Raw genomic sequence first — 25,342 nt, 5'->3', positions numbered from 1 at the left:
GCTGAAACTCTCAGTACGGAAACACGGACACCATGGTAACATGTGCATGCCCTCTTGACCGACCAGGGTCGTCTCTAGTGTTAGAGCATTGCTCGGTCGAACTCGCATGCGTTGCTATCTCAAGCATGTTTGTCAATGTTAGTGATCAAAACTATAAGTCTTGATTTCTAGTCTATTATAGGTAAGTCTCGGACTAGGATATAAAGTGTAGTTGAGCTCAAGGAATTCATGGCGATTCATCATACAAGAATAAAAACTACTCAAGGAACGGGTTGAACTTCTCGACAAAAAGGTATGTGAAGACTTGAACTTATCTGTCACTCAAAAGTCTATCTACTCTATCTCCTACTTCTTGAGACAAAACGTCGTATGCTATATATATAGACTTAGATTATACACATTTGGTATTTCGAGACGAATATACCTCGCCTATCTATATATCGAAATATGTGCTGGTAAGCGTTTCGCTTCGACCATGTTTATCTTTACCTAGTGACGAAAGTCATGATATGTTTCAATCACTTTGAAAATTGCTTTGACGAGAAATGGTGTAATAACTGTATAACGTCCTCTAAGAATGTTTCAATGGTTGAAATGAGAGTTTAGATTACATAACCAATGATGGACATAAGTATTGTTGTGGAAACACATATGTGCATAAGTCTTATCCCTTGAACCAAAGTTTGCGAACTTTGTTGATCAAGAGAAACCAGAAGAATGGCTTGTTTCCAAGTCAGCAAACTCAGTCTTCGAACTTCCTAACTTCTCATCCCGAGAAATTCTGCTGGAGTTGACAAACTTGTTTCCTGAGTACCAATCCGCGAACCGGCGGAAAGTCTTTGCCGATATTTTCTGCTGGAGTTTCTAAACTCTTCCAGGTTGCTTAAGTCCGCGAACCTAGTGTGCGAACTTAAGAAGGTTATATATCTCAAGATGATTTCTGAACTTAAACTTATAAAGATTAAGGAATGCAATTTTCAAATCGTGGCTATAAAGTTCATGAACCGATTCGAGTGAATCAAATCATCTTTGCTTCAATTTTGTCTTGTGTAGTACATGAGATTTCCTTGCAATTGAACAACTCTCTAACTAGTTCATTTGAGTCATTTGAACTAGTTATGGTGAAGAAGAATATGGTTGGTACGAAATGCTCATATGGCTAACCTTTTGGTTAACCATTGTTGAACCAACAATGTACACGTTTGGGTACGGTAACAAACCTGGAAGTGTGCATTTCATTTGTGTATAACAAGCTAAGTTTTCGATCTAACGGCTGAGAAATATTAGCTTGAATCTAAATCAGGTTTTCATCTAACGGTGGATATTGTTTGCTTTGTGACCAACGCGAAACCCTGATTTCAAAGACTATATAAGGGGACATTTAGTATTGTGCAAAACTAATCCCCACACTTCATGTGTGATACTAGGTTGCATGCTAGAGTCGTTTCTCCTTTAACCTTTGGTTTTCTTCTTCTAAAACCAGGTTAACGACTTAAAAACTTCATTGGGATTGTGAAGCCAGACCGATACTACTTTTATCGTAGTTGTGTGACCTGATCTTGCATCTTCTATCGTACGAGTACAACAATTTGATTGGATTGAGATTAATATCTTTGATAGGCAAGATATAAAAAGTAGTCACAAACATCTTGGTCTCATTGTTTGTGATTCCGCAACATCTTGTTTCGCTATCATAGATTAAGATTGTTGTGAGGTGATTGATTTATCTAGGCTGTTCTTTGGGAATATAAGACCGGATTATCAATTGGTTCATGTTCAACTTGATTATTATCAAAAGAAGGAACAAAAACTTTAGGGTTTTTCTGTGGGAGACAGATTGATCCTTTGATAGACTTGTCTGTGTGAGACAGATTTGTTTATCGTCAAAGACTGCGATTTTGGGTCGTAGCAACTCTTAGTTGTGGGTGAGATCAACTAAGGGAATCAAGTGCGCAGTATACTGCAGGGATCAGAGGCGTAGGGAGTACAACTGTACCTTGGATCAGTGGGAGACTGATTGGGGTTCAACTACAGTCCAGTCCGAAGTTAGCTTGGAGTAGGCTAGTGTCTGTAGCTGCTTAATACAGTGTGTGTTCAATATGGACTAGGTCCCGGGGTTTTTCTGCATTTGCGGTTTCCTCGTTAACAAAATTTCTAGTGTCTGTGTTATTTCAGTTTCCGCATTATATTATTTTATCTTTATAATTGAAATAATACAAGTTGTGCGTTTGATCATCAATTAGAGTAATCCAACCTTTGGTTGTTGATTGTCATTGATTGATCCTTGGATATTGGTCTTTGGTACCATCCAAGTTATTTCTTGTATTTGATTAGTACTCGCAGTTTCTGTTTGAGGAAATCAAATCAAGAGAGAGAGAGAGATATAAACTCGTTGATGTACTTTTAATTGATTGAGTCTTGTTGATTCTCTTAAAAGTATATTCGAGTTTGTACATACACATTGCTAAGCGAAATATTGGGTGGTGTTGTTAGACCCCCGCTTTTTCACCTAGGTCTTGCACAAATCCGGTCCGACACGTTTTCCTAATTTTGACCTAATTTGCGTAATTACTCATATTGGGTCCAAGTTCTTTCCAAACAACTTGGGATTTGCTCAATCGACCATCAGCTAGTCCCCACCCTCAAGGGACGGTTCCATGCCTTCTTGGCCGGTCCCTCACTTTTCCATAATTAGGTTTTATCACCTAATGCTCAATCGAGCACTATTTCAATAAATTATGAAACCAACATTTAATCGTCATTCCTTCACCAACTGGTCAACTCAGGACCCTGGTGTACGCTCACTCGAGCAATTGGGCATCACATGGACGTCCATAGTCCCATGTGGTCGGTCCGTCCTTCGTTCATGACCTATTTTCAGCAATCCGTCAATTAATGAGCAATCGATCAAAATTTAGGGTTTCGAACAAACACTCAACAAATTATAATTCTGAGCATGTTCACACACTGAATAAATTTATGTTGATCCAGCAAACAACACGCGGATTAATTATATAATATTTGGTAATCTACCAATATTTTAATTAATATTTTTACTGGGTCACGGCATCCCTAAATAATTTGCTGCATTGAGCAATACTTGCTTGATCCATCAAAATACAGTAAATTATCAATAATTTGCTAAAATGAGCAATACTTGCTCAGTTGCTCGAATATTGATCCACTATCAATATTCAATAATTTATCAGTAATCCGTCGAATTGAGCAATTGCTCAATTGTTGATCCAACTATCAATATTCAGTAATTCGCAATACTTGCTCAATTGCTCGAATATTGATCCAACCATCGATATCTAGTAATTTGTCGAGCAATACTTGCTCAATGTTCCACTGAGCAATTCATCATTCATGCTCAATTCAACAAAACCTAGACTCATTGTCTAAATCAATCAACGTGGCTAATTAAATACACGTCTGTCATGCAGACTCCACGATTCGTGAGATATCAATCACGTCACAAATGGGGGATGTCACTTAGGGTTTTGGTCTGGCGGCCTACGGCACGTGGATACATCCACGATGAGAATGTGAGTAAGTCATGCAAACGGTTGAAGGAGTGATCAAAGTAGTAGTGAGTGATCAACCAAGACTCCGCACGACCTGGAACTGGTTTCACCACGATCTCCCACTTTCCCACTCTTTCACTCAAGAAACCTTCGCACTTACAGGGATCAGGGTGTTCATCATTCTTGCAATATAAATAAGTCCAAATCGAGTACAACCGATTATCATCATTATCATCAATCACCATTCGTCAATAACCCGCACAATTCTCAGCTTCCCTCCTACAGATCAACCCATCTCCCTCTTTGCGACCGAATTGAATCTATAACGACCATTGACTTGGTTTAGGCCGAAGTCCTACAGATTGATCTCTCGAATCTAAGCACTCCCTTTGCAGTGCATCTGTGTGAGGTTCAGCAGTTTGCTCGGTTGAGGAATCTCGATCGTACACTCGACTCTCCACTTCCCTAAAAAACCAGCAAACAATTTTTCCCCATCCACAGATTGGCAACCACAGTGGGAGACTAATCTCTCGGTTGAAATCTCTCATTTTTACAAAATGGTTGGTCTTAGGTCTAACTCAACTACTTCGAATTCCAGTCAGAATCTTTCGAATGGAAATGTTCCTCCTTCCAACACTCCTTCCAATGGAACAGCCGACGCGGAAATCCCGACTTTGATAGAACTGGCACGAGTACAAGAGATTCATACAAGGAACATAAACCTAATGAAAGAGACGCTTAACAACATATTGAATTTCCTCGTCAGACTAACATCATACTTGAGTGGCGCTCCTGCTCAAGAAACTACGATGCTGATGGTTAATCCCTCGACCGATGATCATCCTCGAGCCAACAACTTCACCACATATGAAAATCCGGTGGAACAATAGGTCACACATTTGATCGAGAGTCTATGTGAACTCCTGTATTTCTTCAGAGGACAACGCACGAACACGTTTGCCGCACTCAACAAAATATCATCTGACGCATGAATAGTTTCATCATCTCTGGTGGTTTAACAAGTGTTCATGGTATCTGAACTTTCGATCAACAACATCACCTTCACTGAGGAAGACCGAATGGCGGAGGAAGGGCATAACCCAGCCCTGTTCTTAACTGCTTCCATTAAAGACTCCGAATTCAGGAGAGTTCTCATTGACATAGGTGCTTCCAAGAATATTATCACTATGAAGATTCTCAAGGAGGCTAAAGTTCCACAAATCAAGGTCATTCATTATCCCATATTGATGACGGGTTTTTGAAGGAAACCAGAGTCACACATACGGGTATGTCTATGTGAATCTAAAAGTAGGGTAATTCAATCCACTGTCAAGTTTCATGTGATCGAGAAAGACCCTGACTATCACATGATACTCGGAAGACCATGGCTTCATGCTAATAAGGTTGTTCCTTCAACGTACCACCAGTGTATGAAGGCTTTATTCAACAACAAAATTGTCCGCATCCCAGCTTCAGTGTCTCCTTGTGCTCCAGTTTATGATGTTGAGTTCCCGGAACCCCTAAAGAGTATTCCCGAACCTCCCTGCAAGATCTGCAGTACTCCACTCCCAAGTTGGAAGTCTATTGAGAAAGCTGAAAAACCATCAACAACAGATGCTAAATCCGTCAAGTTGTCTACCACACCACTCAAGCGTCGTCAGGGTCAAGGTACAACTCATAAAAAGTCCAACTTTATTACTGATTAAGATGCAGAAGGAAGAGTCATTAATCTCCGTCATAAGGATTAGCAATTAACAGGGTAGGTCGATGAAAAGTCTCCCCACCCTGAAGAATTATGCCAGAGTGATCAATCAACCGATGAGGAAATTCGAGATGCACCAAGACAGCTGCAAGATGTCACAGATTCCACAACTGACGATCTTGAGACTATAAATATCGGAACATATGAGAACCCAAGGCCAATTTTAATCAGTTCTGCTCTCTCACCTGAGGAACGAGAAGGATTGATAGGTCTGTTGAAAGAGTACCAAGATATCTTCGCCTGGACGTACGAAGAGATGCCCGGCCTAGACAATAAATTAGTCACTCATCATCTGCACATCACTCCCGGTTCCAAACCTGTCAAACAACCGCCCAGGAAATTCAGACACGAGGTTGAAGAACCAGAAACTACTAACAATAGAATTCATCAAACCCATTCAACATCCAACGTGGCTGGTGAACATTGTCCCAGTCAATAAGAAAAATGGCCAGATCCGATGTTGTGTAGATTTTAGAAACCTGAACAAGTGTTGCCCGAAGGATGACTTTCCATTGCCAAACATCGATATGCTCGTCAACGCAACCAGCGGTCACGGCATGTTCTCGTTCATGGACGGTTACAGTGGATACAACCAAATCAAGATGTACGAACATGACGCTAACAAGACCGCATTTGGAACTCCCATTGGAAACTTCCACTACACAGTGATGCCTTTCGGCTTGAAGAATGCAGGAGCCACTTATCAGCGAGCCATGACCGCAATATTCCATGACATGATGCAAAAGCAAGTAGAGGACTATGTTGACAATGTGGTGGTGAAATCGAAGACTCGGGCATCTCACCTAGACATCCTAAGACAAGTCTTCGAAATATGCAGGGAATACAAACTAAAGATGAATCCTCTAAGGTGTTTCTTCTGGAAGGTTTCTTGGATTCCTGGTCATTGCAGAAGGAATCAAGGTCGAACCAGACAAGACAAAAGCTATTACTACCATGCCTCCTCCATGAAATGTGAAAGTGCTCCAGAGTTTCATGGGCAAAGTCAAATATATCCGACGTTTCGTTCCTGGACTTACTCAACTCATTGCTTCATTCACTCCTCTGTTGAAGAAAGGAGCAAATTTTGCATGGACAGCCGTTCAACAAGAAACAATTCAGAAAATACAGCAAATATTACTATCACCTGCTATCATGAAATCTCCATATCAAGGATGACCGCTGATACTTTACACAGCCTCCAGCGATGTCGCTATTGGAGCACTCCTCGCCCAAGAGGATGAAGAATGCATCGAACGTCCAATCTACTACTTCAGTCGCACAATGAGGGATGCTCAACTCCGATACCCAAAGGCTGAAAGAGCATGTCTAGCATTTGGTTCATGCAATTCAGAGGTTCAGACATTATCTACTCTCGAATAGGGTCGTGCCGGTGGCCAAAGCCGATCCCATAAAGTTCTTACTGTCGAAACCCGTTTTGATCGGGAGACCAGCAAAATGGCTACTTCAAAAGTCAGAATTTGACATAGCATGTGTCCCTCCAAAAGCAATTAAAGGACAAGCATTTGCAGACTTACTTGCTGCTTTCCCTGGAGAAGATATCACGATGTTGCATGAAGAAGTGCCCGGTGAGTTAGAAATTTCAATCATTCAGGAAGAAACATGGCTAATATATTTTGATGGATCTGCCACTCCGAGCAATGATATTGGTGGAGCGGGAATTGTGCTGGTATCTCCATCCGGTGAAGTCTTCTCACATTCATTCAAGCTAGATTTTCACTGCACCAACAATTCAGCAGAATATGAAGTTTTTCTTCTAGGGTTATCTTTAGCCAAGAAAGACGAAGTAAAGCACTTAGAAATAAGAGGAGATTGAATATTGATGGTCAATCAAATGAATGGCATATACTCTCTCAAAAAAATAACACTTGATCCATTCAGAACCGAGGCGCAACGACTGTTAACTCATTTTTCTGATGCAATAATTATCCATACCGGCCGTACCAACAATAGACATGTTGATTGTCTAGCAACTCTAGCATCCAAACTACAGTTTGAAGGGTCTGAGAAATCCATCACTGTACAAAGGCGCTATGTATCATCTACCTGGCTTTCTCAAGTCGAAGATGCTCAATCGAATGATTGGCGGGCGCCCATCATTCATGAATTGAGCAGTTCTCTTACGGAGGGGAAAATTAGTCTCAAGGAGTTGAGAAACTTTTTTCTACTGCACGGAGCGTTATATTATCGCCATCCTGATGGATCCCTGTCATGATGCCTTGGAGATGAAGAAGCCAGTGAAAAACTCAAACACATACCTGAGGAAATATGTGGGCAAACCCTAGTGGTCACACTCTACAGAAGGCTTCAAAGGCTTGGTTACTATTGTCCCTCTATGGAAGCTCAGTCGAGGATGATGCAAGGATCCTTTCCCAATTGTCAGACACCTCCTCATCATTTGGATATTCTAACAATCCATCACACTGGGTACTGGAGAGAGTCTTATATAAAGTATATTCGCGACAACGATCTTCCATCAAAGAAGAAGGGAGCAATCAAACTCATTCAGAGAGCCAAATGTTTTGTCTACCTGGAAGGGATTTTGTATCGCAAAAGCTTTGGTGGGAAACTCCTGAGATTCTTGGCTGAACATGAAAGTCCTACAATTTTGAAAGAGATGCATGAAGGTGAACACCAAGGAAAGAAGAAATTATTTCTCCAAATCCATGAGAAATATTATTGGCCAACCATGGAAGATAATGCAGCCGCCTATGTTCGGAGATGTCATCAATGCCAAGTTCACGGTAACCTCATTCACAAACCTTGTCTCCCATTAAATTCTGTGAGCAGTCCATGGCCCTTCTACAGCTGGGGACTAGATATTATCGGGAAAATCAATCCAGCATCTTCGAAGCAACATGAATACATCATTACAACAACCGAGTATTTCATCAAGTGGGTTGAAGCTATCCATCTTCGGAGCACCACTGGAGTCACAATTGCAGCTTTCATCAAAGAATATATTATATGCAGATTCGGTGTTCCTAAACACATTATCATATATAATGGAACTCCCTTTGCCAACAAACATGTTGCAGAATTTCTCGAGGAATATGAAATCAAATAGATTTTCTCCACACCATACTATCCCCAAGGAAACGGACAAGCGGAGAGTACCAACAAAACCTTGATATGGATTCTCAGTCGAACAGTTCATGACAATCCACAAACGTGACATATGGAATTACCCATGGATTTATGGGCCTACCGTACCGCACCAAGGAGTTCAATTGGGAATTTACCGTATTCTCTTGTCTATGGCGCTGATGCTATCCCCCAGCTGAGATCAAGATTCCTTCTGCAAGAATTGCGACGGCCAGTAGAATGCAATGGGATGAAGCCGAAGTATCTAATTCGAGGATTTCTGAGTTAGACATGCTTGAATCGAGAAGGACCAAGGTATAAAAATATGTGGAAACCTACAAACAGAGAATTTCCAAGGCATACAACAAAATGGTAAGACCCCGAACATTTCAAGTAGAGATTTGGTTTTAAAAACAGCAAAACATATCCAGCAAGACATGTCCGACCACAATTTCTATCCTAAATGGGAAGGGCCTTACGTAGTTATTAAGGAAGTATCTAGCGGATATTAAAAAATCTTAGTTGTTAATGGAGGAGTCAAAGGAAACATCATCAATGGCAAGTGGCTCAAGGCGTATTATGCTTGAACGATCCTCAAAGTATTAAATTTCTAAATGTAATTTCCGTTTTCTCAAAAAGAGTATGCAGTATGCTCATCCATTCAAAATTGAAAGTATTTTATGAATCTCACAAGGATCTTTCAGTCATCTACTTTATTCAAAACAAAATCTCAAACCTACATAAAAAAAATCTCTCTCAAATGCTCAATCAGAGAAAACCATCCAACAGAGGATAATCTCTATAGAAAACCCTGTCAAGCTTTTTCCGGAAGTTTTTGGTTTTCATTTTCAAGTCGTGGACTGCCTTCTCAGCTCTTCCTGACTCCAACACAAGTGTCTTCTCCTCCTCCAATATGGCAGTGGCCGCAAAAATCGCATCAGCAGCAGCCGCCTCCTTGTGAATTTTGATCATCTCGATCCTATGACGAAGCCAGCCTATGTTGAACTGCAGGGTTTCATAGTTTGAAATCATCTCGTCCTGTTTGTGCAGTTCATGATTCTTGACATCTTGCAGATGCATCTGGTTCATATCTTCAATGATCGGTAACAACTCCATAATTGTAGTCAGGAGGGTTGGTAGAAAGACTTTCCATACTTCGTTCGCAGAAATATGCCCGTACCTTCTCCAAATTTTGGTGTACAGGGGAGCGTGACACTTGGGAATGACGAATCCACCAACCACTTAATTATTCGGGCAATTATTGATCATGGGAGCCTCAAAAGGGAGTCCAGCTACTGGATACTCAGGAGCATGAACCCTAACCCCAGTCTCCACGAAATCAACAGAGTTTTCGTCAACACGGTTGTTGTTATCATCAACGACAACCACGGATTTCCCGTTTTTCCTTTTTCTAGCATCGAAAACAACACGAATATCAACCTGCGATGAAACGAAGGAGTATTTAATTTTATTGACCATTGAGCATGGTAAAACTTCAGTCGAGAAGTTATGGAATGATTTACCGGACATGAGCTTTAACGGTCTGTTTGGGTCTCAAGATACAAGAAGAATGCTGATTCTTCTGATTATCCTGCGACAAATTGTTTCATTTTAATCAATCATACTGATTGAACAAAGATAAAAGAAAATTTGTAACTCACCGAGATGGATACTGCCACAACATGTTCGGCGCGAGATTCACTTCTGGAAGAAACACTGCTTCTGGACATGGTGATGAGAGGTAGGATGGTGATAAAAAAATCTTCTAATAATACATAAAGGCGGAAGATGGTCGACTATTTAAATAAAACCCTAAGCATTGTAAGTCAAAACGTGGATGCTTATCCCATAACGGTAAACAAGTCTGTTGCGGTTTCTACTGAAACCCTAAATATCGAATCAGATGTATGACGGATGGGAGAAGCGTAACAATACTGGGGACGGACATTTCGGGCATAATCAACATTACGATTATGGATTGATTGTATGGTAGGCCACGTGTAATTGCACTTCGTGGACAATTATCGTCTACCTGGACATTGATCCATCATTGGAGATATGAAGAAGATTTGGAAAAGAGATACAACAAGGGATTATGGTTCAAAAAATAATCTCTAAAAAAACATCTCTACAGCCAAGCTGCTCAAATAAAGTATCTACTTCAACAGAAAATAAATAAGAGTCGTGCTGTGACGAGGTCACTCTCGTGACAGCTTATATAAGGGCTCACCTTATAGCCCTTGGATTTAACATCTTAAATAAGCACACATCCCGAGAAAATAATTATATTATTTTTTTATTGTTTTTTATATATAAATATTTAATTGAATTTGTTCCTTAACCCCTTCAACAAATCAAAATTTAATTTTCCGGCGGTGAGCATAAGATTTTATATTTTTCATTTCCTTACTTCTTAAAAACTTATAAATCAGTCATGGGTTTTTTTGGTTTGAAATATGAAAAAGATTTTATTAAGTATGATGATCATGATGATTTTAAAAGTGATTAATCATATGGAAGCAAACGAATGATGACCATACACTGTGTTTGCTTACTCTTCAAATATGAAACATCCATGCGTGTCCTTTTGGTTTTCTATATGCTAGGAGTCGGTAAATTCGGATTATTACCAATTACGTGATTGTGACAACAAAATTTTCTTAAAAAGAAAGATAATTCTTAAATGGTGTTGAGGTAGAGTATTGATTTTGATTGGATTTTTTTCAATGTGTAGTAGTCCAAATTAATTCAAGACTGAACTAACTACATCAATCATGTTTTGTTTGGATTGTTTCCAATTTATAATAGCTAAAATCAATCCAATCATCTAATTGCAGTGATATTCATATTGGTACGTCCTTCATACATCAATGAATATCATAGAACTTTGTTGATCTCGCTCGTAAACAAATGCTTTGATTTTAGGTTAATCTTTAATTGGCTTGTTGAGGGCTAAGTATCTAATCAAAATAAATGCAAGGATATAAAATCTAAGAAAATATGAGAAAATAATAAAAATATTCTTCATTATCTAATTCTTTTCTTAAGATGTGTACATATATAAGATGTTAAATCCAAGGGCTATAAGGTGAGCCCTTACGAAGCTGTCACGAGGGTGACCTCGTCACATCATGACTCAAATAGATAATTTCAGAAATATTCGCAAGCAAGAATAATCATCGGATTCATCGTCATCAGCATCATCATCATCCTCTGTTGAATCCTCATCAGACTCTTTTTCAGAATCACTGTCCGAGCTAGGGAATTCTTCTTCTTCGACGAGATCACTATTTCTTCATCATACTCAGCCTGAAGATCATCCTTAACCAGTCGTTCACTCTCCCTGTGCGGTGGATACGACCTACTTTTGTGTTATGTCATATCCCAAACGAATTCTTCCTCGGCATCTGAAGCATCTGAGTTTTTGAAGCTACACCATCAGGACGAGATCGAAGTTTCTCCTCAGCTTTTAGTATTTTTTGCTGATTTCTACGTCTCTTCTCTCGATAATCAGCTATTATCTCATCCCTCTCTTTTCTCTTCAAGATTTCACCACGAGCCGCTTTCATCTCATCGAGGGACATCCGGTTTATTATCTCCTTAGCATGATCCGCATTGGCACGTGACTTGGCCACAAAAATCTTGGAATCCTCTTCAGAAGAGATAGAGGAATAATCAGAATCATAATCGCTGCTGATGGAAGCCGCCATTATCTGAAACCAGAACCACAGAATTACAGATATGCTAATATCGAATTCATGAAAAAAAATGGTAATCCTTAACTCTTACCTATTTACGATTTCACGAACTTAGTGATAACAACGTAAAACTCTAAAAACTTGCTTACTCCTTCAAACCTGCGAAGATGAGCAGAACCTATCATTCAAGAGTCAAACACCCGACTCTTTACTAAATCATGAATGATTCATGTAAGCTTCAATATGAATGTTCTCTGATTTTTACGTGTACATACACTATAAAATCAACAAACTCGTGCATACACTACGAGTTAACAAACTCACCAAATATTGTTTGCTTTCAACAATTTTCCGTAAATCAAAGTTTGATTTTTTTTTAAACAAAAACATGAACAGGTCACGTAACTTTAAAAAAACAATTGTGAGCTAATAACTCACGTAACTTTTATAAAAAAAAAAAACAAACTTTTTTGCTCATATGAGCGTTCGCCTATGAAAGGAAGGTTTTTTTTCAATTTTGTAAAGACCTACATATTTCAAACAAATTTTGGAAGGTTCACCAACAAAGTTTCATCATGAACTACAAGTCTTTTCAGAATTCCTTTAACTCTAAAAATTATTATTTATTGCTTTTACTACGAATGAACCTATGTTCCTAAAAGTATTTGTGAAAGTTCATGTTTGAAAATAAATTTGGGTTTTCATGAAACCTCATTAAAAAAAAAAAATCTACTGCAACTAGACCGTGTTTATTCAATAATATATGTATCTCTTTCATATTAAGGATTTTTTCTCGTTTCTTAAACTATTGAACAAATGTGCATACGTATTCTCAAAAGCAACAAAATTCATGAAATCTACGTATACATACTTGCATGAAAATTTTGTGTCATGAAAAACCCATGAAAACACCAAGATCACAAAAAAAGAAAAGAATCGGACTTACCTGTCGGCGCCGGTCGGAACTTGATCGGACGTCAGTCGGTGACGGTCGGCGACGCTGAGTCCGGCGGAAAACCTTCCCCTCCTGCTTCTACTCATGTGAAGATGGTGAAGAGATGAAGTGCTTGGTTGACCAAAAAATAAAAGAATTTTAGGTCTTCCTCCCTTTTATATCAATTTTATTTCCAAAACCTAATAAAACATGGGTTTCCATTTTTGGGCTTGGGTCCATAAGTCCTAAATCGACCAAAACTGGAATTTTGACCGACCAAATCAGCGATGCTTCATCTCTCCGTGCTCATGGAATCACACTTTATCACACTGTCAGGGTCCTCACCCGAACATTTACTCGTACATGACACCATTGGAGTAAATTGAGGATTCTGAGAATACCTTTGTGCAACTGAGATCAACACTGATCTCGGCGGATGAAAATCACCATTTAATGCTTACTGCGGAACATGACTGTCCCCCACTAAGCAGGGGACTTAATGTAGATGGTGGATTTTCAACAAAGGTCAAAATCGTAAAATCATGATACATGTTTCTGACACGGCTTTCAGGCATGTGACGATTCATATTTTGCGAAGCCATGATGATTATGCATTTCGGAAGGCCTACACTAGCTGAGCGTTCGATACCTCGCATTTCATCATGCCCTCTATGTAGAATAACATAATTGGGCGGTCCTCCGTAATATTGATATCAATAATTCCTTCAGGACATCGCTGACACCCATTGTTCCCTAACTACATGAGAGAGACCCCCCTCAACATAGAAGAACGATTGGGCGGTTCTCCGTAAGATTGAGAGCGATAACGCCTTCAGGACGTCGGTGACACTCACTGTTCCCTGACTATGTAGAGAGACCATGTATAGACCCAGGCAGTTCTCCGTAATATTGAGAGCAATAACGTCTTCGGGACTTCGGCAAACATCCGCTGTTTCCTGACTATGCAGCTCAGAATGTGTATGACGCTTTAACTGGCTAATATCCCTTCTGCAATAGATTAATTCTACCGTGACATTCACTGGATTCTTAGAAAATAATATATCTTATCTTATTGCTCCTATCCCATGGTCAAACTCATGACTGGTTCTATGGAATGGTAATAGATAAATGTATTGCTCCGATTTCATGATCGAATCCACGGCTTGATCTCATGAAATGGTAATAGATATTACTCCTATTTCATGGTCGAATCCACGGCTGATCTCATGAAATGGTAATATCACCACCTATCTTATTACTCCGATTTTGTGGTCGAATCCACGATCTCATGGAATGGTAATACCTATTTTATTATTATTCCGAATTCATGGTGGAATCCACGACTGATCCTATGAATTGATAATAATAAACTACTCACTTTTATTGCTCAATATCATGAATCATTGTCCACTGAATTTAATACATTAGTAATAAATACTCAGTAATCGGGCATCTGGGCTATTCCTGAGTGAGTCGCAAGTGTACTCAACCATGATGCATGAACGAGCATCCAAAATATGGACAAATGAGGAATCCCGCAGAAAACTGGAGAGAGAAAATAATAACATTAAAATAATGGAGAAGCGCCCATGGGCCAGGCCCACCGGCCGGCCGGCCATGCCTTAGTCGTGGCCGGTCCCATGATTCCTCCATTATTTTCCTTATTTTTGTTGTTTTCATGAACCCATGAAGACTCCTCCATTCTAACAACTTTCCTTGTTTGAGCAAAACTCATGGTTTCTCCATATTTTCATGGTTTCTCCATATTTTCGTGGTTTCTTGAAAAATAATAATACAAAATAGGGAAAGGAGTCACAGGACCAGGAAACTTAGCCGTCCGGCCATGCCCTAGCCGTGGCCGGTCCCACACCTTGCAATCCCTAATCTTTCATAAACTATTACTTCTCTCATCTTGTGAAACTTCCCTGTTTCAGCAAAAATCATGGTTTCTCCATATTTTCTCAAATATTGCTCAAACCATGAAAAAGACAACAGTCAACATGGTCCCATGACCGACTAGGCTATTCACGAAAAGAATACTAAAATATTTCTATTTTTTTATTTATACAATATTGATGAATTGAGCATACATGCCCATTCTAGCAAAAATCAAGAATTTCAGTCAAGATGAAACTCTTCTGAAAATTCACAATGTTGCTCGAACGCACATCAGAAAATGCTGAAACTCTCAGTACGGAAACAAGGACACCATGGTAACACGTGCATTCCCTCTTGACCGAACAGGGTCGTCCCTAGTGTTAAAGCATTGCTCGGTCGAACTTGCATGCGTTGCTATCTCAAGCATGTTTGTCAATGTTAGTGATCAAAATTATAAGTCTTGATTTCTAGTTTACTATAGCTAAGTCTCGGACTAGGATAGAAAGTGTAGTTGATCTCAAGGACTTCATGGCGATTCATCATACAAGAAGAAGAACTACTCAAGGAACTGGTGGAACTTCTCTACAAAAAGGTATGTGAATACTTGAATTTATCTGTCAATCAAAAGTCTATCTACTCTATTTCCTAGTTCTTGACACAAAAAGTCGTATGCTATATATAGAATTAGATTATACACATTTGGTATTTCGAGCCGAGTATACCTCGCCTATCTATATCTCAAAATATGTGTTGGTAAGCGTTTCGCTTCGACCATGTTTATCTTTACCTAGTGACGAAAGTCATGATATGTTTCAATCACTTTGAAAATTGCTTTGACGAGAAATGGTGTAAAACCTGTATAATGTCCTCTAAGAATGTTTCAATGGTTGGAATGAGAGTTTAGATTGCATAACCAATGATGGACATAAGTATTGTTGTGGAAACACATATGTGCATAAGTCCTATCCCTTGAACCAAAGTTTGCGAACTTTGTTGATCAAGAGAAACCGTAAGAATGGCTTGTTGCCAAGTCCGCGAACTGCCGAACTTCTCATCCCTAGAAATTATGCTGAAGTTGACAAACTTGTTGCGTGAGTACCAGTCCGCGAACCGGCGGAAAGTCTTTGCCGAGATTTTCTGGTGGAGTTTGTAAACTCTGTCTGGTTGCTTAAGTCCGCGAACCTAGTGTGCAAACTTAAGAAGGTTATATATCTGAAGATGATTTCTGAACTTAAACTTATAATTACTAAGGAATACAATTTGCAAATCGTGGCTATAAAGTTCATGAACCGATTCGAGTGAATCAAATCATCTTTGCTTCAATTGTGTCTTGTGTAGTACATAAGATTTCCTTGCAATTGAACAACTCTCTAACTAGTTCATTTGAGTCATTTGAACTAGTTATGGTGAAGAAGAATATGGTTGGTATGAAATGCTCATATGGGTAACCATTTGGTTAATTATTGTTGAACCAACAATGTACATGTTTGGGTACGGTTAACAAACCTAGAAGCGTGCATTTTATTTGTTTATAACAAGCTAAGTTTTCGATCTGATAGTTGAGAAATATTAGCTTGAATCTAAATCAGGTTTTCATTTAACGACGGATATTGTTTGCTTTGTGACCAAGGCTAAAACCTGATTTGAAAGACTATATAAATGGACATCTAGTATTGTGCAAAACTAATCCCCACACTTCACGTGTGATACTAGTTTGCGTGCTAGAGTCGTTTTTCTTTTAACCTTTGGTTTTATTCTTCTAAAACCAGGTTAACGACTTAAATACTTCATTGGGATTGTGAAGCCAGACCGATACTACTTTTATCGTAGTTGTGTGATCTGATCTTGCGTCTTCTATCGTACGAGTACAATCAGATTGATTGGCTTGAGATTAATATCTCCGATAGGCAAGATATAAAAAGTAGTCACAAACATCTTCGTCTCATTGTTTGTGATTCCGCAACATCTTGTTTCTACCATACAATTAAGATTGTTGTGAGGTGATTGATTTATCTAGGCTGTTCTTCGGGAATATAAGACTGGATTATCAATTGGTTCATGTTCACCTTGATTATTATCAAAAGACGGAACAAAAACTTTAGGTTTTTTCAGTGGGAGACAGATTGATCCTTTGATAGACTTGTCCGTGTGAGACAGATTTGTTTATTGTCAAAGCCTGCGATTTTGGGTCATAGCAACTCTTAGTTGTGGGTGAAATCAGCTAAGGGAATCAAGTGCGCAGTATCCTGCTGGGATCAGAGGCGTAGGTGATGTGATTAATAGATAGTGGTAAAAGTGGTTCGATTATCACACTTGTGAAGGATATTAATTAGACTTAAATTCTAATATTAAAATAGAAAACTCACTAAAAATTATAGTAAACTCAATCAAAGATGATATCAATACTAAAAGAAACACTGTGGCTAAACTATTTTTCAAGTTCAAAGTTATTAAACCAATACTTATATTTATACAATTTTCTCGTTTAATTTGATTCTAAAATATTGCAACAAGTAGATTTTCAAAAGTAGTAATTGTAAATACCAAGTATGAAGCATCAAAAGTCTTAAAACTAAGCATACTCCATCAAAATAGATCACAATCACTCAAATAAAAATTATATTCAATAATAGTTCAAGGCAAATAATCATATAATTATTGCAAATAAAAAGATAAAATAGAATAAACCACTTTTTGTTGGAAAAATAACTTCCTCTATTGCCTCAGCAATGGGGTTTAGCTCCTCATATTAATCATGATCTCAAAATATGTGTTTGTTGCTCAAAAGATGATTAAGAGAGTTAAAAGTAATAACACAGACTATTTGCAACAGTGTATTGGTGCTGCAAAACAGCTGTTATAATGGAACTGTTACAGAAAACTGTTATAAATACTGTTGCTTTATCGCTGATTTTAAGACCCTAGAATACGACTGTCCTGCACAGCTTAATGTTCTTCAGCTGTTAAACAACGACACTGTTCTGCGACTGTTTCCCGTGCGTCAATGTTCTTCGCGTTCTTCCTCTTCAGCAGCAGCAGCAACAGAAACAGAGTTTGGTAAAGCTCTGATTTCTTCTTCACTGGCTCTCCTTAGGTTCCCAAACCCTCGACAACCCTTCTATATGACCCAAGCCATCTATTTATATCAAAAATACCGATTGAATCTCTCCCAAATCTTCCAAAATCTCTTTCCTTCTCTTCACGGCAAAGTTGCGGCAATTTCTTGTTTTAGAATTTCTACGCGTTTCTGAGCTTTCCTTTTTATTCTAAAATCTTCCTTAAACAGATACAAATCTTTGGGAAGGTTTACAACACTTTAATCTCTCTAAAATTCCCTAAAACAGGTCACACACGTGACTTTCCATATTTTCTGTTGTGATAAAAATCCGTCGATTGAGCCCAGTCTAATCGATTTAAACACCCATATCAGATTCCTAGACCCATAAAGAGTCTATCCTATGAAAATAAGAGGTTTACTCGACCTCAAACTCCTCCAAATCACGATTGCCAAAACTGCCAAATTTTTCCCGCCAATTTTCTGGATTTGAAACCTGTGAAGAAGAAAGGGCGCCCCCTATCCAGAGTAGGGGTTCCTTTAGCAGCTGCCTTAAGGGGTGTCCTGGGGTTGCCCCTTATCCAATTCGGGGGTCCGAATAGCAAGTGTCCTCCGGGTGCTTTCCGTAAACTTTTCGAGTCAATTTTTTCCAAAAATGTTTATTAGCCAAAAATACCTACAAATAAATAAAACACCATAATAAGTACAAAAATGAGCCCTAACAATATATAGAATCGAGACAAATCGGATAAAAAAATATGTCTATCAAATACCCCCAAACCTATTATTTGCTAGTCCTCGAGCAAAAATAAAATAGAAATAAAATCTTAACTCACTGTCGCAGGCATCGTCGATTGCATTTAGCGTATGCAATAAGCCTTTAAACCCCTAGGTGTCCCTAGTGGCAGAGTGTTGTCTCCGGAGGTCTTACCAGAGGTATACCCACAAAACCTTTATACTCCAGACCCTAGCTATCTACACAGAACCTTGGAAGGCACTAAAGAATCTCCTTGGTCGGCATACTTATTGACTACAGGAGGAAGTACCCTGATGCAAATCCCAATTGATGTACACGAGTTCGCACTCAAGCATACTAAAATTCATATGAAGTGACAGAGCTCTACTCAGATAGTCGCACTATGGACATCAATATCCGGAGTCAAAACTAATCACATGGATATATCAAGAAGATGGATATATAAAAACATAGATGGTTTTAATGTTTACTAGGTGAACGGTGTTTCTCATATCTGTCTGAAGGCCTCCGCCAAAATGAACCTATCCTAATGGATTGAGATATCGGTCTGAGTAATATCAACACACTAGCATATACAAGGGTACCAGTGGTCCATAATCCTAACTCTAGGTCAACACAACTGTCATATACAAGGGTTCCAGTGGTCGACTTTATTGAATTTATTCCAGTTGGTCTGATGGTCTGGTCTCTTTTTTTTTGGTGTCTCAATCACTCTAATTTACCCTAGTATTGGTAACAACTTGAATCGTGAGCCCCACCTAATCACTTAGAGAAACATAGTTTAAAAACAAAACAAAATAAAAACAGAAGTGAAAAGGACTCAACGAGATATGGTGAAACTACCATGTTATTTCTAACACCTGAGATTTGTGCTTTTATGAATAGACTCTTTAGATGTTGCCATCTAGTCAGATTGGTTCCTCAACTCCTACAACCAAAATGCTTCCATCCACTTAGATTGGTTAGTGCCATCCTTAATAGGGATAAATTTCTAGGCTCTGGAGTTTATTTATTGCAACGAAAAGGTAACAAAAAGTTCTACCCCACCCCCAAACTTAAATCTAACATTGTCCTCAATGTTTCTAATCAAAAAACAGTACCAAAAATATAAGTAACATGAGGAAATAGTAAAGAGAAAAGTCGGAAAGATAGTACCTGTGTGAAGTGTAACCAAAAACCTACAAAAATATTATACAACATACAAAATCGCCTCGATGGTCAATCAAGGTAAACAGGGTCCTCCAGAGGGAACTCCTCAACATCACCTGTAGGAAAAGGCTCTAAAAAGGGCTTCAATCGCTGACCGTTAACCTTAGAAGAACTACTACCATCTGGTGTCTCAATCTCAACAGCGCCATGAGGAAAACAGTATGGACCACAAAAGGACCGGTCCACCGAGAGCGCAACTTCCCGGGGAATAGATGCAAACGAGTGTCACACAGAAGAACTTTTTGACCTGGAGAAAATGACTTTCGTAAAATATTCCTATCATGTACAAGTTTCATTTTGTTCTTATACTCCTTAGCACTATCGTATGCATCTCTAAGAATCTCGTCCAACTCATTGAGCTGGAGCTTTCTTTGATCTCCTGCCTTGTCAAGTGAAAAGTTTAAGTTCTTAATAGCCCAATAGGCTCGATGCTCTAACTCAACAGGCAGGTGACATGCCTTTCCAAACACTAAACAATAAGGTGACATTCCAATGGGTGTCTTAAACGCAGTACGGTAATCCCATAAGGCATCAGTAAGCCTCGACGACCAGTCTTTCCTATTTGGATTAACTGTTTTCTCTAGAATACGTTTAATTTCCCTATTGGAAACCTCTACCTGACCACTAGTCTGAGGGTGATATGGGGTTGCTACTTTATGGGTAATAATACCGTATTGTTTCATTATAATAGCAAATGGTCTATTAAAAAAGTGTGAACCTCCATCACTAATTATAGATTGCGGCGTACCAAAACGTGTAAGTATATTCTCTTTCAAAAACTGGACTACGACCCTGTGGTCATTCGTTTTACACGGAACCGCCTCAACCCACTTGGACACATAGTCTACAGCGACAAGTATGTAAAGATAACCAAACGAAATAGGAAATGGACCCATAAAATCAATGCCCCACACATCAAAGACCTCAATCACTAAAATAGGGTTCCAAGGTATCATATTTCTACGGGAAATGGTTCCTAACTTCTGGCAACGCTCACAAGAAACACAATGACTATGAGAATCTTTAAACAACGAAGGCCATTAAAATCCACACTGCAAAATCTTAGCAGCAGTCTTCTTAGCACTAAAATTACCCCCACATGCATGTTCATGACAAAAGGAGATGATACTAGACTTGTCACTCTCAGATACACATCTCCTAATAATCTGGTTCGGACAATACTTAAACAGATAAGGATTGTCCCAAAAGAAATGCTTAACCTCGGCTAAATACCTAGAACGATCTTGCATACCCCAATGTTGAGGGGTTCGACCAGTAACAAGATAATTCACTATATTTGCATACCAAGGTGATTGGGAAACATAGAACAATTGTTCATCAGGAAATCTATCCCTTATAGGAAGGGAATCACTAGGGGAACTAACAACTAGCCTAGACAAGTGGTCTGCTACTACATTTTCTGCACCCTTTTTGTCTCTAATGTCTGGGGGACATTCCTGTAACAATAGGATCCATCTAATCAATCTAGGTTTGGAATCCTTCTTAGATAAAAGGTATTTCAAAGCAGCATGATCTGTAAAGATTATGATCTTAGAACCTAATAGGTAGGACCTAAACTTATCCAAGGCAAACACGATGGCTAAAAGTTCCTTCTCGGTAGTTGTGTAGTTCATTTGGGAATCATTCAGATTTTTGCTAGCATAATAAATCACATGAAGTAATTTGTTTTCTCGTTGTCCTAAAACGACGCCTATAGCATAATCTGAAGAATCACACATAATCTCAAAGGGTAGGTTCCAGTTAGGTGCCTGGACTATCAGGGAAGTAGTGAGTAAAGTTTTAAGCTTCTCAAAAGCCTCTAAACAAGCATCATCAAAGACAAACTTAACATCTTTTGCAAGCAAATTGCAAAGAGGTCTAGAAATCAAGCTAAAATCCTTAATGAATCGACGGTAAAAACCTGCATGCCCTAGGAATGACCTAATATATTTTACGGTTTTTGGGACCTGTAAAGTCTTAATAAGGTCAACTTTGGCTTTGTCTACCTCTATACCCTTTGAAGAGACGATGTGCCCTAACACAATTCCTGATTTAACCATGAAATGGCATTTTTCCCAATTAAGCACTAAATTTTTTTCCTTACCCCTAGTCAACACTAATGTCAAATGATGCAAGCAGTCAGCGAAAGATGAACCAAACACTGAAAAATCATCCATAAAGACCTCTAAGAACCGTTCTACCATATCAGAAAATATGCTCATCATACAACACTGAAAAGTTTCAGGGGCATTACATAGCCCGAAATGCATGCGTCTATACGCAAAGGTACCAAAGGGACAGGTAAAAGTGGTTTTCTCTTGGTCTTCTGGGGCAATAACGATCTGATTATAACCGGAGTAGCCATCTAAGAAGCAATAGTGACTATGTCCATCTAATCGCTCTAGAATTTGGTCGATAAAATGAAGGGGAAAGTGATCCTTCCTTGTGACCTTGTTCAATTTCCTATAGTCAATACACACACGCCATCCCGTGGTCACTCGGGTTGGGATTAATTCATTATTATCATTTTGGACTACAGTGATACCTGATTTCTTGGGGACAACCTGAACAGGGCTGACCCACTTACTGTCTGAAATTGGGTAAATAATACTCGCATCTAACAAATTAAGCACCTCTTTTCGAACTACCTCTTTCATGTTAGGGTTCAGTCGACGTTGCATCTCCCTAGATGGTTTGGAGTCTTCCTCTAAATGAATCTGATGCATACACACAGTAGGACTTATACCCTTAATGTCTGCTATAGTCCACCCTAAAGCTTCCTTATTGTCTTGAAGTATATTTACTAGCCTACTTTCCTGATTACTATCCAAATTGGAAGCTACAATCACAGGTAAAGTCTCAGATGGGCCTAAAACAACATATTTTAGAGTATCGGGTAGTGGTTTAAAGTTCACCTTTGGGGGCTCTTCTAAAAAAGGAATTAGGGTAGTCTCAGAAACTGGTAACGGTTCGAACCTAGCTTTCCATCTATCAGTGTCTAACACAGGGGTAGAATCTAATAGAGCATTCACCTGTTCAATAGTGCTATCGTCGTCAAAATCTAAACCAAAATGGGATAGACAACTTTCTAATAGGTCATCAGACAAGATGTTTGGTAATGCCTCATGAACTAAGGCTTCTATCATGTTCACCTCTTCAACACATGTGTCATCTAGATCACGAGGTTGCTTACTGACATTAAAAATGTTCATCTCCATAGTCATATTACCAAAAGATAAACTCATCACACCATTTCGACAGTTAATGATCGCATTATACGTAGCTAAAAATGGGCGACCTAAAATCACAGGTATCTGGTTCTCTGGGTCAGGGACAGGTTGGGTATCTAGGACCACGAAATCCACTGGATAAATAAACTCTTCGACCTCAATAAGAACATCCTCGATAACACCTCGAGGGATTTTAACAGACCTATCAGCTAACTGCAGTGTCATCTGAGTAGGTTTCATTTCACCAAGTCCTAGCTGTAAGTATACATGGAATGGCAGTAAGTTCACACTGGCTCCTAAGTCAAGTAAAGCTTTTTCTACCCGGAAGTTACCTATTGTGCAAGCAATGGTAGGAGAACCTGGGTCTTTGTACTTTGGAGTTGTGGTGTTCTGAATGATTGAACTTACGTGACTAGCTAAAAAGGCTTTCTTATGGACGCTAAGTTTTCGCTTTCGCGTACACATATCCTTAAGGAACTTGGCATAAGCAGGAATTTGCCTAATTGCATCTAATAAGGGAAGGTTTATGGTAACTTGCTTAAAAACCTCCACTATGTCATTAAAGTTCGATTCCTTCTTTGTTGGTACTAATAGCTGAGGAAATGGGGCTCTAGGCCTAAAATCAGACCTTTCAGGAACCGAATTCACATCATCAGAAACTTTATCAGTCTCTTCAGCTACTGGTCCTGAGAGGTGAGATCCTGAGGGGTGAACTACAGTATGTTCACTATCGGGCATGGTTACCTTATTGTCTACAACTCTACCACTTCTAAGGGTTCTAACAACATTCAATTGATTCGATGGTTTTGCACCTAATTCATGAACTCCTCTAGGGTTGGGTTGTGTTTGACTAGGAAACTTACCTTTTTCTCTCAAAGAATCACTTATCAGACCAACCTGGGTTTTTAACTCGGAAATAGCCTGACTATTTTCTTGTCCTATCCTGTTACTAGCTTGTAGACTCTGTTCTACGGATAACTGGAATTTTGCAGTTTGCTGAGTTAACAAGGCGAGAGATTCCTCTAAACTTAGGATTTTCTTATCTGACTGATTCTGAAACTGAGCTAGTCCTGAAGGATTCTTAGTATAGCCAAAACCTGGGGGAGCATTAGAATTACTAAACTGACCTTGACTTTGGCCCTTAGACCACGAAAGGTTCGGATGGTTTCTCCAACCAGGATTATAGGTTTCTGAATATGGGTCAATCTTTTGACGGTTATCAAATCTAGTGTTATTATAAAGAGCATTGGCCTGCTCTTCAATATTCTGGCCTTCCCAAAAAGGCTCCACTCTACCACTAGTCTGGCCCACTTCTAAGGCTTCTAACCTTTTTGCTATAGCAGCAATTTTGGCATCTGATTCATAGCCTCCTTCTACCCTATTAACGTTTCCTCTACTTAAAAGAATTGTTTTCTGGGGTGCCCTACTATTTTCCCATTGCTGGGTTTTTTCGGCGATTTCATTAAAAAATTCCATCGCCGCATCAACAGTTTGGTTTTCAAATCCACCAGTGCATAGAGACTCAACCATGGTCGTTGTGGAATAATCTAAACCCTCATAAAGGATCTGAACTAGCCTAACCTTTTCTAAACCATGATGAGGACACTGGGATAATAAATCATTGAACCTTTCCAAATACCTATATAAAGATTCTCCCTCTTGTTGTGAAAATGTGCATATTTGCGTCCTAATAGACGATGTTTTGTGCCTAGGGAAAAACTTATTGAAAAAGGCAGATGTAAGTTGTTCATATGTCTCAATTGACTCGGAGTCCAAACTATACAGCCACGACTTGGCCTTATCTTTCAGGGAAAATGGGAATAACCTAAGTTTCAAAGCATCATCATCTAAGCCTCTAATTCTTAGAGTACTACAAATTTCCTCAAAATCCCTAACATGGTAATAAGGGTTTTCATTTTCTTTCCCTAAAAAGATTGGGAGCATCTGTAAGGTCCCAGGTTTCAGTTCATAGGGTGCCTCCGTTTCAGCTAACTTAATACACGAAGGACGGTAGTCCTAGTTGGATTCAACAAAGCTTTCAAAGTTGCCATTTCTGGCGCTATCGGAGCAACAGGATTCTCTCCTCAGTCAAAGGACGTTCAAAAACAGACTCTTCAAAAGTCGGACTTTCTAGATTAAGGTAATCGAGACGCTTCGAACTACTAGGTTTTCTTTAACAAATCTACCTAG

General features: G+C 39.1%; 1 protein-coding gene and 1 pseudogene across 1 annotated transcript; one reads left to right on the top strand and one right to left on the bottom strand.

Moving 5' to 3' along the window:
* Window positions 1-11,527: 11,527 nt before the first annotated feature.
* Window positions 11,528-12,101, bottom strand: LOC113360685 (histone deacetylase HDT1-like). Its single transcript, XM_026604166.1, has 2 exons — window positions 11,782-12,101; window positions 11,528-11,684 (listed from the first exon to the last, which is right to left on the bottom strand). The coding sequence occupies exons 1-2, from the start codon at window positions 12,099-12,101 to the stop codon at window positions 11,528-11,530; spliced, it is 477 nt and encodes a 158-aa protein (XP_026459951.1).
* Window positions 12,102-24,740: 12,639 nt separating this feature from the next.
* On the top strand, window positions 24,741-24,840 carry LOC113362420 (annotated as a pseudogene).
* The last annotated feature ends 502 nt before the right edge of the window (window positions 24,841-25,342 follow it).

The sequence above is a fragment of the Papaver somniferum genome, chromosome 3 (genome assembly GCF_003573695.1).
Source record: "Papaver somniferum cultivar HN1 chromosome 3, ASM357369v1, whole genome shotgun sequence".
Taxonomy (NCBI): domain Eukaryota; kingdom Viridiplantae; phylum Streptophyta; class Magnoliopsida; order Ranunculales; family Papaveraceae; genus Papaver; species Papaver somniferum.
This window is presented reverse-complemented; position numbering and strand designations above follow the sequence as displayed.